Below are 16,129 nucleotides of genomic sequence, written 5' to 3' on the forward strand. Positions count from 1 at the left end.
GAGCAGTGGGGGGTGTCCAAGCTTCAGAGCGTGACACCCTGAAGCAGTGTATGTGCAATGAGTGTCTATGAATTGACGAAAGACTAGAAAGGCGCGATATAAGTACAGTCCATTTACCATTTACCATGTAATCCAAACTCCTCGGCATTACTTAAGGCCCACACCAATACCTGACTTGGACAAAGCAGTTCACTACAAGATCACAGCCTTTCAAACGTTGACAGAGCTCCACACAGGCTCTGGTGGTGAAGATGTGTTGAGAATATGTGGAGAGAATATAAAATGAGAGGGGAGAACCTGTAAAGAAAGCAGGTGAAGAGGGAGAGGGACAAGAGATGAGAATGTGTTGAGAATAAAGGAAAGAGTAAATGAGTAAATCAAATATGAATAATATGTCCATAATGTTTTTTTTGGCCTATTATTCAATTATTGAATAAAGTTTTGAAGTCTGCATTTACTTTTGCCACTGCCATTGTTGTGAGATTATTATAACTAATAAGGGATTTAAATAATAATAAAAATAATAAAGAATAACATCTGACCCCCCCCCCACACACACACACACACACACACACACTTGCAAAGCTTAAATCCTTTTGACTTTTCAACCAATCATTTTACCAGGAAAACCTGTGCTGTGACACTGTATAAATAAAAACAGTTTATTATCATCCAGCCCTTGGATGTAACCAGTCACCTTTCAGTTCAGTTCAATTCAGTTGTATTTGTATAGCGCCAATTCATAACAGAAGTTATCTCAGGACACTTTTCAAATGGAGCAGGTCTAGACTGAACTTCTATAGCATTATTTACAGAGACCCAACAGTACCACCATGAGCAAGACCTTGGTGACGGCGGCTAGGAAAACCAGTCTCACTCACCAGTTGGTTGGTGAGAGAGAGAGAGAGAGAGAGAGAGAGAGAGTAGAGGTAACGACAGAAGGACAGAGACAGAGACAAAGGTGCACAGCAACAACAGTAGCAACAACTGCACTAATAGTAGTGACTGATGATGATGAACATGAAGAAGATGATGACGATGACGATAACAATGATGGGGGACAATGAGCAGTGACAATAGTAATAATAGTAACTGTAGTGATAATATTAATATTAATAATAACAATAATATCAGTGATATTAGCAATGGCAATCAAGCAGGACCATGGCAGGAGGCTCCACCAGGACCCATGAGAACCTGTGAGACGAGAAAGCACAAGAACTCCGGGGAAGAAGTGAAGTTAGTAACATGCATTAATGGAACATGAATGAGTGCAGAAAGAGAGAGGAAGAGAGGAGCTCAGTGCACCATAGGAAATCCCCCAATAGTCTAGGCCTATAGCAGCATAACTAAGGGCGTTTTCAGACCTATAGTTCGTTTGCTCTGGTCCGAATCAGGGACCAACTTGTTACAATGTTGCATATGGACTCGAGTATGGTTTGTGTTCACACGGCAGCATTTACAAGTGGACCAAAATGTGTGATGTGCGAGGAAACTGCTCTCTAATTGGTCAGAATTTCCATGCGGGAAAACTCCCGGAAGCAAACAAAGAAGAGCAGACTCCAGAGCGCCACTTTTCAATTTTACAATGGAGGGACAACTACGCGGGTTGCTCTTGGCCCTGGTCATCATGTATTACATAGTTTGCACTTATCACTGTAGGCAAACGGTACAGTTTGAAAATGAGGCAAGGCTGAGACTGGAAAATAATGTCATGATGCACTGGAGTTGCCGACGACGCATATCAAGACAGTTCAGGCGGAGGCGCGCATTAATCCTCCTGAACTGTGACATGCTCATCAGCCAAAACCACAACTGGAAGCTGGTTCCACAGGAGAGGAGCTTGGTAACTGAAGGCTCTGGCTCCTGTTCTACTTTTAGAGACTATAGGAACCACAAGTAGCCCTGCATTCAGAGAGCGCAGTGTTCTAGAGGGGTAATAGGATACTATGAGCTCTTTAAGATATGAAGGGGCCTGACCATGAAGAGCTTTATAGGTGAGGAGGAGGATTTTAAATTCTATTCTAAATTTTACAGGGAGCCAGTGCAGAGAAGCTAGTACAGGAGAGATATGATCTCTTTTCCTAGTTCCTGTCAGTATTTCATATTTGAATATATTATACCTCTTACATATATATCACATGTATGGATTTAATGTATTTTATATCAGTATTACTGCATAATGCTACATACACATACAAGAATGCACAGCCAAGGTTAACAGGTGTTGGGCTCAGTTGTGCAGGTCCTGGCACTAAATAAAGACCATCTGGGATGACGGGCAATGGCTTTAGAATTTTTCGGATGAGAAAAGACACTGTGGTTATCTTTTTGTGCAGGCTCTCCACAACCATGGAATACTGCTCTCTTTCTCCCATCTCAGGTGCTAACTGCTGACTAGCCAGTGAAATAACTCACAATCCTGCAACTGCAGGTAATGCGTTGGTGCGGTGGTACTGTTAATATGTTGGTATGTTGGTGTGCCAACGACTGTTAAGTGTCTTAATGCAGGGCTTCAGTGACAAGTGAAGGTTTTTACCCGTTGTAGGGATGCTTCAGATTAACATTATTGCTCCTTCACACATACCTGCTGTTTATTATTGTCACTCTGCAAGGAGTTGTAGACAATAAAATGATATTTTGAGATGTGAATACCTTACAGGCTGGTAAAAAATAGTAGTTACCTGTATGTAATTCCAGTTCTATGAGTAGGATATAGCCCTCTACTGGGCTTTGCTATTAGTATTGACTTATAAGGGTCCACTAAAACAACTGAGAAAACAAACGTTTGCACTCACCGTCCAATCTGGGTGTAGCGCCCTTCCCCTATAAAGCCTCAGAGCATGCATTGCTTGACTTCCTTTGAAACTCAGCAACAACAACCAGGAGCAACTTGGCCTTGTGGTTTGAGTGAATCCACATAACCTATTGGTTAAGCTATTGGTCAGAACCAAAAGCCGTAGGGATGAGATGTACTCCAAGCTGGGGATCAAATCATATTAGTCCGAACCCTGCACAAAAAATCAAGAAATGACAGCAGTCCAGTGACCGAGTACTACCAGCCTGAGGGTCTTGTGCCAGATGCAACAACAGATGTCTTCAAAAGCACCTCAGTCTGCTTCAGATGACGTCCCCAGTGCACCAAGACAGGTCCCTGAGACATGACTGCAGAAAAGTGGAAAGTGGAAGACCAGGAGGTGACCAGACAGATCCTCCACTGAGACACTCCTGGAAAGCACCAGATGTGATGCCCCTAGTTGAGTGGGCCCTCAGGCCCACCAGAAGAGTGCAAACTCATAGCTCCTGTGGATTGCATCACAAACCCAGTAAGCACGTCGCTGCACAGACAGAGGGCCCCCCTGAGTCAGACTGCCTCTGGCAGAGGAACAGCGGGTGAGACTTCCTGAAAGCTTCTGCACTTCACATAACAGCAGAGAGTACAGACACAAGGTGTGCATGTGCTACTCCTCTTCATCAGCATAAACCAAAAGGACGAGGGAATATGAGGAGAGGAGACAAGAGCATGTCACAAAGCGAGGCAGCGTCCGACTTGTGCCTGTTTGTCTGTATGTGTGTGAGGACGCTCTTGTCTGAGAATGTGTGTGTGTGTTAGAAGAAGGATTTTCACACAGCTTTATTAACTCATCTGGGTTTTGCATGAGTCGGTTCCCATTCTCAGACATGCACATACACCAAGCGGACCAATCACAGTTGTTGCAGTCTGCGTCGCTGTGGGAGATGCACTGCAGGTTACTGTGTAGAGTAGACATAACACTATAGAGTGAGAAGTGTTATATTCATAATCTGCAACAGACCTCTACATTTATTCTCATACTGGCACAAAAACTAAAACTCATTATCAGTGGCTTCATTACATTTGAACAATACCCACACAATATATATTTAGAGACACCCCAAGGTTAACAGTGACGGGGATTAAAAACATGAACTTGCTGGCTGTGCTGCCAGAAAATGATAAATCACTAACAAAAATCTAACATTCTCAATTTTGTATGTGTGTAAGCTGATATAATTAGACATCATTGTCCACTCCCCACCCATTATTAATGTTTGTATGTGCATGTGTGTGTGTATCACACCCTTTTGAAAGTATTAAGTGAAAGGATCATTTGAACAGTCTCATCTTTCAGCTGCTGTCTTGTCCGACAGGCCGAGCTGCCTGAAAGCTGATCTGAATCACAGCGTCAGTGTGAAAACAGTCAGCGTGGGAAAGACAAGACACAGAGGAAGATTAAGTGTGTCTGTAGGGCTGGACGGAGAGGAACAGGAAACTAGTCTATATTGCATTATCCGTTTGTGGTTTCACTCTTAAGCCACACGCACACAGAAATATATATGTGTGCATGCATAATACAACAAGCTTGTTCAGAAGCTATGGCCTTGTGACACTCAGACCAGTGTCACACAATGTTTGAGCCCGTTTAACTTGCATGCACGTTGAAATATTGCATCACTGATGTATTTTAAGCTTGCAAGATTTCTGCAAGGGTTGTGTCAAAGGATTTTTTAAAGGGGCATTAGTTTTAAGGATTAGGCTGGCAGTATTTAAGATTGTTGTCACTGTCAACAAATCCAATGAAAAGACCCAGACTAACAATGTCTTACGCCCTGTTTACACCTGCCATTAGATCACAAGTGGGCAGCTCGTACAGAGTACAGACTTTGTGCACCCAAGACACATTGAGGATGCATTGAGATCCTATCACTCAGACCATATTAGGAGTGTTTAGTCACATCTGGTGACATTCTTTCACACGCAGTGTGTCCTCTCCCACTTTGAAGTACGTACTTATTCATGTGCCAACCAGTGCCTGAAATTGGCTGGAACTCACTGGTACTGAGTACAGGCACTTCTGATTTTTGTCCTCGTAAGTACCCTTACTTTTTATTGAGTATGGCCGTACTCACCACTGAGGTCCGGACCTCTGTATTTTTACAGAGGGGTATACAATAAAAGTAAAATAATTCCCTAAAAATTACCTAGATGCTTTGATGCAGGCCCTCTATGCCCCCTACCAAGTTCAGATTTTGGACCTCAGTATTTCTAAAACCCTGCGTACAATGCTGGTGTGGTACCCCGAAACGCCCATGTGATGCTTCTCTGAGTAAACACATGGCTAGCATAATGCTTAGAAAACAGCACTGAAAAGGTCTTTGTTAAAATGTATTAAAAACTGCAGGAAGGAATTAGGGTTGAGCTTGCGTTTAGGGTTAGGGTTGTGCTGAATTACGATACTGGCACTTTATTGGTCCAGTTCAGGCACTGGCGCAAACGGCGTCATATTTAGGTGCGAAACAACCAGAAGACAACCATTCGTGGACGTACACAGACAGTACACGCTGTCTGATGTCCTCCAGCTGCTCTACCTCAGCTCTCAGTGATTAAGGACACTTCCTGATGGACAGATAGCTTACTATACTTGTTGCTAAAGTAACTGCTAACTGCTACTAAGTAGCATCCATTAGCTAGTTAGCTCAGTTAGCCATGTAGCTAACAGACCTATTAATACTAGCTCACGCTGCCCTGACTGGGAGCTCGGAGCACTAGAGAATGTTGGAACTGAGCTAACTAGCTAACGGCAGCTATGTCCCCCAGTGCAACAGAGTGGCTCACTGATGGTTTATGGACAACAATGGAGCTCTATGGCACTTATAATACAACATAATCACTTCATTGTTGGTTTGAGACTGCACATGAGATTAGTTGACTATGAGAAAAAGATTATCACCAGATTTAACCTAAAAACTTGAACCAAGCTCTAACAATCATCCCTTTTTATGGGAGTTTTTACAGCAACATGACACAAGTAATGCAGAGCCAAACAGGTCAAACTGACACACAACATGATACAGCAGTTATTGCATATCACTAAGATTATAGCACTTTCTTACACGATGATAGTTAGCCACAACACCAGAGATAAAACATTGGCAGAGTGAGGGTGAAGTTAAAAGCGGAAACCAATGAGAGAGTGAAGCAGTGTTGACAATTTTACTAATTTAGTGTATGAACTACAGAATTACACAAGGCTCTGCAGCATTGCAGAGCTTTGACCTGTTCTAAGAGTAGAAAATGTCACTCAAAATATAATACAAAATATTGTTAAATAACTAATTATTTTCCAATATTTTCAATTAAATTCAACATGTTGAATTTAATATATCACAGTAAGTGACCCTAAAAGTGACCCAAAACCATATTATATCACAATGGCCACCTTACATACAGTAAGAAAAATAATATACTTACTAATACTCTCGAATTACATAGGGTAAAGTTAATCTTAAATATCACTGTTACAATCTACTTGAGATAAAGTATTTTGGTATGTACACCCGCATCAAGTATCATTGGTTAAATGCATTTTTAATTTCACCAAGTGTCATGATTTTAATTGTGGAATCCTGTTCCTCCATAGATTTACATGCATTAGGAGGCTTCCTTGTACCAATATGGCCACCACATTGATGTATTGCTCCAATGAACAGCAGCACCTGTTTATATCTAGGGCTTTTACTTCAGTAAATTATTTCAATGCTTCCACCACCACTGTTAGTATATCAGGTATGTTTGTTATGTTTACCATCTTAATTTGTTCATACTCACATTTACTAAATAGTGCTGACTGCAAAGTACACCCAGGGCCAATAGGAGTGTCATTCATTTTGCAGATATATAGAATATGTATGTATCGGGATAATATTCATAGGTATGTTTTCATTAGTCTATAATCATCTGAAAATAGAAGCCATTGTGGGTTTTTTCTTTTACCTAAGAATGAGCTGCTTTTGTGTACAGAGGTTGCGGGTCCTCTTCTATGGAGTCAGCCTTTTTCTACAGTAGCCCACAGCAGACAAACCAACACTGGCCATAGATAGGTTTGTGTGTGTTTTTTTTGCGAGTTTCATGGCCAATTAATTTTTTCCTGTGGTAGTGGTATTCCAATGGTTGCAATCTGCAACTTCACTGGTAGATACCACTGCATCCTACACACTGGTCCTTCAAAACGGACCTTTTCGGTACAGCACTGTTGCTTCACATTTCACATAAAGACAAACCATTTCATACAACTTTGTTTACTTGAGTTTTGTTGCTTTAACATTACCCAAAAATAATTCCTTACATTCTTTAATTATTTGCTGTAAAAAGGTCTATATTGTCAGTCTGATGTTTACAACAAAATGGCTTTTACAGGTGCACGTCACAAGATCACCAGACTGTGAAAGTGCGAACATATTAAAGAAAGAAAATTTAAAGTTTTAAACTTCATAACAATCATGCATGCAAGTATTGTACAGGGCTACAGCGTGATGTGCACAGTAACAATATACAACTGTTGCAACTGCTGATGTTGTTCTGTTCCATGTAGGAAGGAAGCTGCTGAAAATACTGATGAGTCAGATGCTGTTGACATGATGCCTTATCATTTTTTGTCTTCTAATCCATTAAATCAGGTTTTATACCAAAATGTATAAATATGTAAAAATTGGTGCTTTTATATGCTGACAGAAGACCTGCCATCCCCAGCCCATGCTACCAATGTGGGCTCCCAACCTCCAGGTGCCTGGAATCTCCATCTTTACTAATCCCAGTTTAACCTGTAAGAAATAAATTGAAAATGACAAAATGGCACACTGGACATTATCAAAAGATAGCAGCATTTTAAAATGTAATGTCATTTTTTCAATGCTGTGAGGATCACAAATGAAGTTCCATCCACCTCCATTGGGATGGAGGCAGACAGATATCTCTAAACCTGGAAAAATAAAACCAAAACTTTGTGCGAGATACCACTAGAGGGAAGTAAAAACATCTGTTTTTTTGTTGTTATTTGTACATGTAATCCTCCCATAAAACAATTAAAGTCCCTTTAATTTACATAAAAAACACAAATATCCTGATAATAAGCTACAGTGTTGAACAGCAGGTGAACTTGTTTTTTAAATGTGTGTTCATTTAAGGGGCACTCACAATTTTACACATTAGGGTCAGTTTAGTGATGGTGAAGATCTGCTCAGCCTGTGAAATGACGATGTCATCAGGGTTATCTCAACTTGGGTTTGGAAACTATTTCTTGTTTTAAAGTATTTTTGGGAGCTACTTTTGCTGTTAATGGACAGAGACAGTGGAAGAGGGTTAGGAAATGTGGGCGGAGAGATAGGGGACAACATGCAGCAAAGGGCCGTGGGTTAAAATCGAACCTGGGCCACTTAGGTAAAAGCTCGGCCTCAGTAGCTCCGCACGTAACATACCGGTAAGACTGGACATTTCTACAGAAAACCTGATTTACAAACTAGGGTTGTTAAGTTTGAATAATAGATTCTAACAAAAAGACCCAGGATGGGGTTCCCTGGCACCTGGAGGTTGGGAGCCCCCATTGGTAGCATGGGTTGGGGATGACAGGTCTTCTGTCAGCATATGAAAGAACCAATTTTCACATATTTAAACATTTTGGTATAAAACCTGATTTAATAAGAACTAAAAGTCAATTTTGACTTTTCTTTTTTTAATCAGTCCCTTACAAGTTTACAGACATTTTTAAATTAAAACAACTCTTTTTATGTGTGCATTTATCGTGTTACATTTAGATAAAAAAATTAATATGTTAAAGCTCCAGTGTGTAAGATTTAGGAAGATTTATTGTCAGAAATGGAATATAATATCCAGAGGTATGTTTTCATTATTTTATAATTGTATAAAGAATTAAAGCTGCAAGCAGCGTTGGGTGGGACCTCGCACTCCACGCAACTCGGGGCGTGCTGCGGCCGCGTCGCGTGCCGTTGTAACACGTGCGGACCACAACATGAAAATCTGCCGTTAATCATCTCAAAATCACCACGCAGCGCTTACTTCCTGTTGCCAGTAGGTGTCGCTATCACTATGTCTGAATATTGTCATGTACACGTGTTCAGGGCGGGACTGTTATCAAGCATTTGAAGTGTGGAGCCGATTGGACAACGTACACTCAAGTTATAGCGAATTCGTGTTTTGTGGCGGTCCATCAAAATTTCCCGCCACCCCACAGACACGCCCCCTCACCACAGTCAACACATATCATCAACAATGTGTTTTGCATTTTACAAGTAAATTTCAGCTGGATCTGATCATCCTGCGAGGAGTACAACATGAAAGTATAAAATGTGATACTTCCTGTTACCAGTATGTGGCACTATCACTATGTCTGAATATTGTCATGTAGACGTGTTCAGGGTGGGACTGTTATCAAACACGTGAAGTTTCATTGAGATTGGATCATGTACGCTGAAGTTATGAGGACGTGTTCAGGGTGGGACTGTACACTGAAGATATGAGTACTATCTGTTTGATGGCCAATCGGTGGAATTCGACACGTCGTCACGGGCACACGGTTAAACATACAGTCACAAATAGGACAACTTTTGATAACCAATGTGTGTAGATTGAAGTGATCGAATTTGAAGTCAACGTGATCAAATCTGTAGGAGGAGTTAGTTAAAATTTATATTCATAACTATTACGGTCTCCGCACAGTGATTTACCATGCCACCAGAGCGCCACCTAGTGGCAGGTTGTTGACACATTTTTTAGCGAGCCTCAGGGAGCCATGGGGAAGCATTGTACCAAGGTTCATCGTAATCACACATACAGTTTTAGAGATATAAACTTCTTCATTTTAAGGAGCGCCACCTAGTGGCGATGGCCTGAAATTGTGCACGATGCTTAAGGAAGACATGTGGAACTATGGACCCAAGTTTGGTGTCAATCGGACATAGCAATGTGGAGAAATGGTCCACTTCCTTTTTTGACGAAAAATGTTCGGGAAGTTGGAATTTTATAGCGCGCTTATTTTTTGAAATTTAAAAAATGTTCAAATTCCCCAGGTCCCCAGGTGGTAGGTGAAAAATTTTGTGCAAATCGGACAAAGCATGTAGGAGGAACACGGAAAAAAGTACTTTAAGGACATTTTGCGCTCTAACGAAAAAAAATTATAGGCGGAAGTGGGCGGGGCCTATATAGGAAGATTCATCTCCATTCACCAAATGCATGGATATAAGGTTTTTGAATGTGCGACAAACTATGCAGAAGTTATTAGCCTAAACGCACTTTTTATGATAATAGTGCCACCTAGTGGCCGACCTGAAAGTGACACATAGAATATAAAATCTTCACAAGGCCTGACCACTTTGCCAAATAAAATTGAGTTTTCGTATATGTTCAGGGGGGCAAAAACGCAGTCGAAGTGGCCTAAAAATAATAATAATAGGTAAGAAATCGAGCAAAAACAATAGGGACCTCCAGCGGTCGCTGACTCGGTCCCTAATTAAAGCTGCAAGCAGCGTTGGGTGGGACCTCGCACTCCACGCAACTCGGGGAGTGGTGCAGCTGCGTCACATGCCGTCGTAACACGTTCGGACAACAACATGAAATTTTCATGTCACCCCACTCCCAAGCCCTCATCGCCTGAAGCTGAGGGAGACATTGTCACACGTTTCAGACACTGCAAATGACTTACACTTTCATAGTCAGACTCTTCACTGCGAAAGGTGGAAATTCAGCGCCGCGCCACGGACACACAGTTTGATGCACAGTAAATATTTGATTAACTTATGATCACCAATGTGTCCAGATTGCAGAGATCGAATATGAAGTCAATATGATAAAATCTGTAGGAGTTAGTTAAAATAGAAGCCCTGAAATGCCAGAAATGGCATCACAGTGGCCAGCTTTGACGGCACGCCACAGACACGCCCTTCAACGTACAGTCATAAATAGCACAACTTGTAATCAGCAACATTATTCAAGAGTACTGTCCAGTTTTGAAGCAGGTCTGATAAATTCTCGAGGAGTTCGTTAGTTCAAATACAAGACCACGGACTTCAAAATGGCCAACTTTGACGGCACACCACGGACACGCCCTTCAATGTACAGTCACAAAATGAACAGCGTTCATTCAGCACCACTGTTTGACTGTACTGACCAATTTTGAAGCAGATTCGATAAATTCCCTAGGAGGAGTTTGTTCAAATACAAGGCGAAAATTCACCGAAAATGACCACAGACTTCAAAATGGCCAACTTTGACGGCACGCCACGGACACGCCCTTCAACGTAGAGTCACAAATTGAACGGTGTTCATTCAGTACCATTTTATGACTGTACTGACCAATTTTGAAGCAGATCCCAGAAATTTCCTAAGAGGAGTTCGTTCAAATACAAGCCCAAAAAGTCAAAATGACCACATGGTGAAAATTAAAATCGAATCGACTTCCTGTGGGTTTTGGGGTATGGGTCCAAGAGGCTTTTTTGTACGTCTCGGCACCTTACACATGCCTACCGAGTTTCATACATATCAGTGAAACGTGGCGCCGGGGCTGCTTTTAAAAGTCCTGTAGGGGGCGCTACAAACACGACAAACACGATTTTTGGTATGTGAGCTACAGGCACCACTCTTCACGTGTCCTGTGAATTTCATATTCATAACTATTACGGTCTCCGCATAGTGATTTACCCTGCCACCAGAGTGCCACATATTGGTGTGATTTTTTTTCCTTTTATGGTGAGCCTCAGGGAGCCATGGGCAATCATCCTACCAAGTTTCATTTTAATAACACTTGCCGTTGCGGAGATATAAACTTCTTCATTTTAAAAAGCGCCACCTAGTGGTGATGACCTGAAATTATGTACGATGCATAATGAAGACATGATAAACTATTGACGCAAGTTTGGTGTCAGTCGGACATACCAATGTGGAGAAATGCCCAACTTCCTTTTCTGACGAAAAATCAACAGGAAGTGCTAATTTTATAACATGCTTATTTTTTGAAATATCAAAATACTTTAAATTACTTTTTGTCAGTACGGTCTCCAGATGCTACGTGCAAAGTTTCGTGCGAATGGGACAAAAGTGCATGGATGGAACACGAAAACGTAGTTTTTGGACATTTCGCACTCTAGCGGAAAACAAATTGGGCGGAAGTGGGCGTGGCCTATACAGGGAGGTTCAGCTCCATTCACCGAACGTGTGGATATAAGGATTTTGAATGTGAGACAAACAATGCGGGAGTTATTAGCCTATCAAAATTTGCCTAAAAGTAGCGCCACCTAGTGGCCTTTCTAGTGGCTGACCTGAATGTGACACATAGAATATCCGATATCGCACCAGGCCCGAAAAATTTGCCAAATAAAATTCACGTAAAGTTTACGTTCAGGGGGTCAAAAATGCAGTCAAAAGGGCTATGAAGAATAATAATAAACGGACCAAAAACAATAGGGACCTTCCAGCAGTCGCTGGCTCGGCCCCTAATAATGGAATTATTGTGTTTTCATTACCTTAGAATGAGTTTCATCTACAGAGGGAGTGGGTCCTTTTCTACAGAGGCCGCCATGTTGAACAGCCATGACCACCAGTAGCCCAGAACAGACAAACCAAACACTGGCTGTAGATAGGGCCTTTTGTGTTTCAGAGCAACTTTAGTTTCTCCTACACACTTCACAGTTCGTTCTCATTCACGGTCATCAGATACCGACATGACCGGTGTTCACTTAGTTGCAATCTGCTACTAGATGCCACTAAATCCTTGACACTGGTCCTTTAAACATGTATATTTTCCATTTAATTGTGACATAGAATAAATGTGTTAAAGGAAATGCATATAACAATGTGTATGGCATTTCATGTTATTTTATTCAAGACAATCCCCCTAAATGTGTGGGAATTTAATGACGTGAGTACTGTACACCTTTATTTTTTACCACAACATAAGAATAATACGCCCAAAGAAATTCACATTAATCACTATACCTTTAGCCAAATCTTCCTAATTTTATAGCTGGGTATGTGATCAATCAATGTAGCTCCATTTGTCCTTTATAAACTTAGCATGACCTTTTATGAGGGCATTGCAGCCTACTTAGAATAATGTTCAAAGAGCTTTCAGGAAGGTTAGTAAGGCCCACTGATTTCTTGTGAGGAATTAAGCCAGACATGATAGATGACAGAGAATGATCCCTCTAATGATACAGCAAATGCTCTCTCTCTGTTTTTTCCTACGCTCTGCAATTTTAAGTCTGTCTCCTTGTGTGTCTAGCTAGCCCACCATTCCCCCTGTTTGCTCCCTCTCTGCGCACTGCTCTGCAGAGTGTGGAAAGCTGTCTGTTGACGCATCGACAGCGGCCAATCACACGCCGTGTTTCCGAGGCGCAGGACCGCACTGACCAATGAGAGAAGAGCACGGGGCGGGCTGCGTCCTGTCCGCTCACACCTCCACACATAGAAAATCACTGGTGTTGGTGAGCGACAGGGACCGAGAGTGGAGCCGCGAGACAGGGACAGAGACACATACGCAAGGAGACACGGACAGATACACGGAGGCTGCTTCAGGAGGGGACACTACGGGGATAACTGCTGACATGGAAGTGTCTGTTTGACCACCAGCTCCGGACACAGGCGCGCTTCTCCAACAGGTCTACCTCAGCCGCAAGCATGTCGACGGTAGAAGGAGCCGGGCAGCGCGAGGAAGGGGAGTACGGAAGGGCGGCAAAGCGGCTAAAAACGGAGGAGAGGGAGACAGAGGCGGAGGAGAGAGAGGAGGGGGAAGAGGAGCTGGAGGAGGGGGAGGATTCGGACTCCGGCTCGCTGCCCGGTAACGGAGAGCCAGCGGCGGATAACCGGGCCCGGTGGAGCGCCAGCCAATACGGAGCAGGAGGACGGAGGGTAAGGAGAGCAAAAAAACCCATTATCTAACGTTAGTTACCCTGCAGCACAGCATCACAGACGGCCGCGTGCATGTGCGCGCGTGCGTGCGTGTGTGCGTGTGATTTGCCGCCGCTGTCAGTCAGTGAGCGAGCATCTCCGAGCTGCCCGTCACTACAGGTTACCTCATGTCAGTACTGCTCATCACAAACAGGATGTTTGGCCACATCTTTAAAAACTACTCACGTGCAAGAATTTAACTACAACGTCATATAAAATCGTTCATACACTGATAAATATATAATTAGATTTTTTTTGTCCTATCACTGTATGACCAGATACATTCTTTTAACTAAAACAAATGTTGAAACTGATTACACTGAACATTTTAAGTAAAACTAACTCAATTTTCTAAGTTAAAAACATTCTTATCAGGTAGCTAAGTAATTTTAAGTGACACTGATCTTGTACTGTGAAAACAAAATACCTAGTAAAACACTACTACTAAGTAAGTTTTTTAACTTCAAAAATTTAGATAGTTTTACATTGTAAACAGGGCTACCCCCGACTAAAGATTTTACTAGTCAAATAGTGGTCATTAGCAGTGATGGGAATAATGGCGTTACTTTTTAAATAACGGTCGTTACTAATGCGGCCGTTAATAATTATTTTTAAAAAAAAAAAAAAAAAAAAAAAAAAAAAAAAAAAAAAAAAAAAAAAAAAAAAAAAAAAAAAAAAAAAAAAAAAAAAAAAAAAAAAAAAAAAAAAAAATACCTCATATTGTTACACTGTTCTATTTTTTCGAGGAAAAAATACTTGAAGTACAGTATATCTACCGATTGTCTGAAGTTGTTTTGTTTTATTTGCACTACAAAGAGTGTATATATTTGTTATTTATTTTTGGTATAGTGCTTAACAAGCATCATTTAATTTTGCCCAGTTGTGGCCTGTTGAGGGGCAATAAATATCAAAAGTTCCAAAACATCTATTGTGTTATTTGTATGGATCCACTATATGAACATAATATCTACATACATGGCATTTTATTGGAGGCTAGTCTCACTTTGTCCCACAGCAACATTAAAATAGTTTAGACTTGTGTACATTGTTTCTGTTAATAATGGATTGTATTAAGTGTCAATCTCATTATAATATTCAGATTTATCATAAATAATTGAACATGCACATGTATTTTAAGTTTCGTTAAAGAGGGGTGGAGGTGGGGTCACATCTGAGCATTTAAAAATGTACTTGAAAGTAATGCAATAGTTACTTTCTGAAGTAACTAGTTACTTTTATAATTTGTAACTGAGTAACTAATTTAGTTACTTTTTGGAAGACGTAACTAGTAATAACTAATTACTTTTAAAAGTAACTTGCCCAACACTGGTCATTAGATAAAGCCAATAGTCGACTAGTCCTCACATGTTTATGATATTAATTTAATCATTTAAACATATATATTTTGTTAAATGATAACGGAAAAAATGGTAATGATTCTGAATATGTCAGAACAACCAGCAAGGAGACTGAACATCACACAAGTCTTGTTCAAAACCTGGAATAAATAACTTCAAGCTTCACTATAAGAAATATTCGCAGACTTATCGATGCCCTGGACAATGTATTAAGTTAAGTTACTTACAAATTAACTTTTTGTAAGTACAAGTTTGTTCCTCTTACTTCGTTTTTCTTACTCCGTCCTTGCCTGAACCCCCCCATGTCTTCATCCCTAGAGTCAGAGTCCTGGTCGGGGCCGCTGCAAATCAGCTGGCCTCCGTTGAGGCTGTGAGCCACTGGGTCCCCCGCTCCTGCGCTAGTAGTGTTTAAACTTTCTGTCGGTCAAGCTACCAGTCCAGGTGGAGTCAGCTAATAGGACAGCTGAGTAGCTAATGACTGTTAGTACAGTTAGCATATGTAACAGTGCACAGGTAAGTGAGTCTCTGTGTGTCAAGAGAAAGAACAGTTCCCTGATACTTTTGTCCCGGTGACAAGGCGCAGTTTAACGTTGTTTTTTTGCAACTATCAGACTGATGAAGACTCTTCTCAGAGAAGAGTGACGGTTGAGTCAACTATGAAGTGGCAGCCCTACTGAGTTTGTGTAACCTAATATTTTCAGTGTAATTTGTTTTAACATCTGTTTGTTAAAATAATCGCATTTCAGTGTATGTATTATGCCCTACTTTTTATAATCATTTTTATTTTCCTTAACCTATGAAAAGATATTGCTGTGACATCCTTTTAGTCAAGTTTTTAATCAGTTATTTGGGTTAAAGTTACTCTTGCTGATTTTGTTTCACTGCAGTACCAGTGGGGATGGAAAAATGTCTTCCTAGCTCACTGAGAACTTTGTTGAGTTTCTGACCACAGGGAAGGGTGACTGTGCCAACCAACCTGCACATACTGAAAGTAACACATGGTTTTTATCATGGATAA

General features: G+C 41.1%; 1 protein-coding gene across 1 annotated transcript in view; it reads left to right on the plus strand.

The window, feature by feature from the left end:
- The first annotated feature begins 13,251 nt into the window (after nt 1-13,251).
- The window catches only part of LOC127376694 (heterogeneous nuclear ribonucleoprotein L-like), a 45,908-nt gene continuing 43,030 nt past the window's right edge, over nt 13,252-16,129 (plus strand). Inside the window, exon 1 of the mRNA XM_051423815.1 lies at nt 13,252-13,714. Coding sequence (XP_051279775.1) covers nt 13,484-13,714 — 231 coding nt within the window. The 5' untranslated portion in view covers nt 13,252-13,483. The remainder of the gene's footprint in view (nt 13,715-16,129) is intronic.

Source organism: Dicentrarchus labrax, unplaced genomic scaffold (genome assembly GCF_905237075.1).
Source record: "Dicentrarchus labrax unplaced genomic scaffold, dlabrax2021, whole genome shotgun sequence".
Taxonomy (NCBI): Eukaryota; Metazoa; Chordata; class Actinopteri; family Moronidae; genus Dicentrarchus; species Dicentrarchus labrax.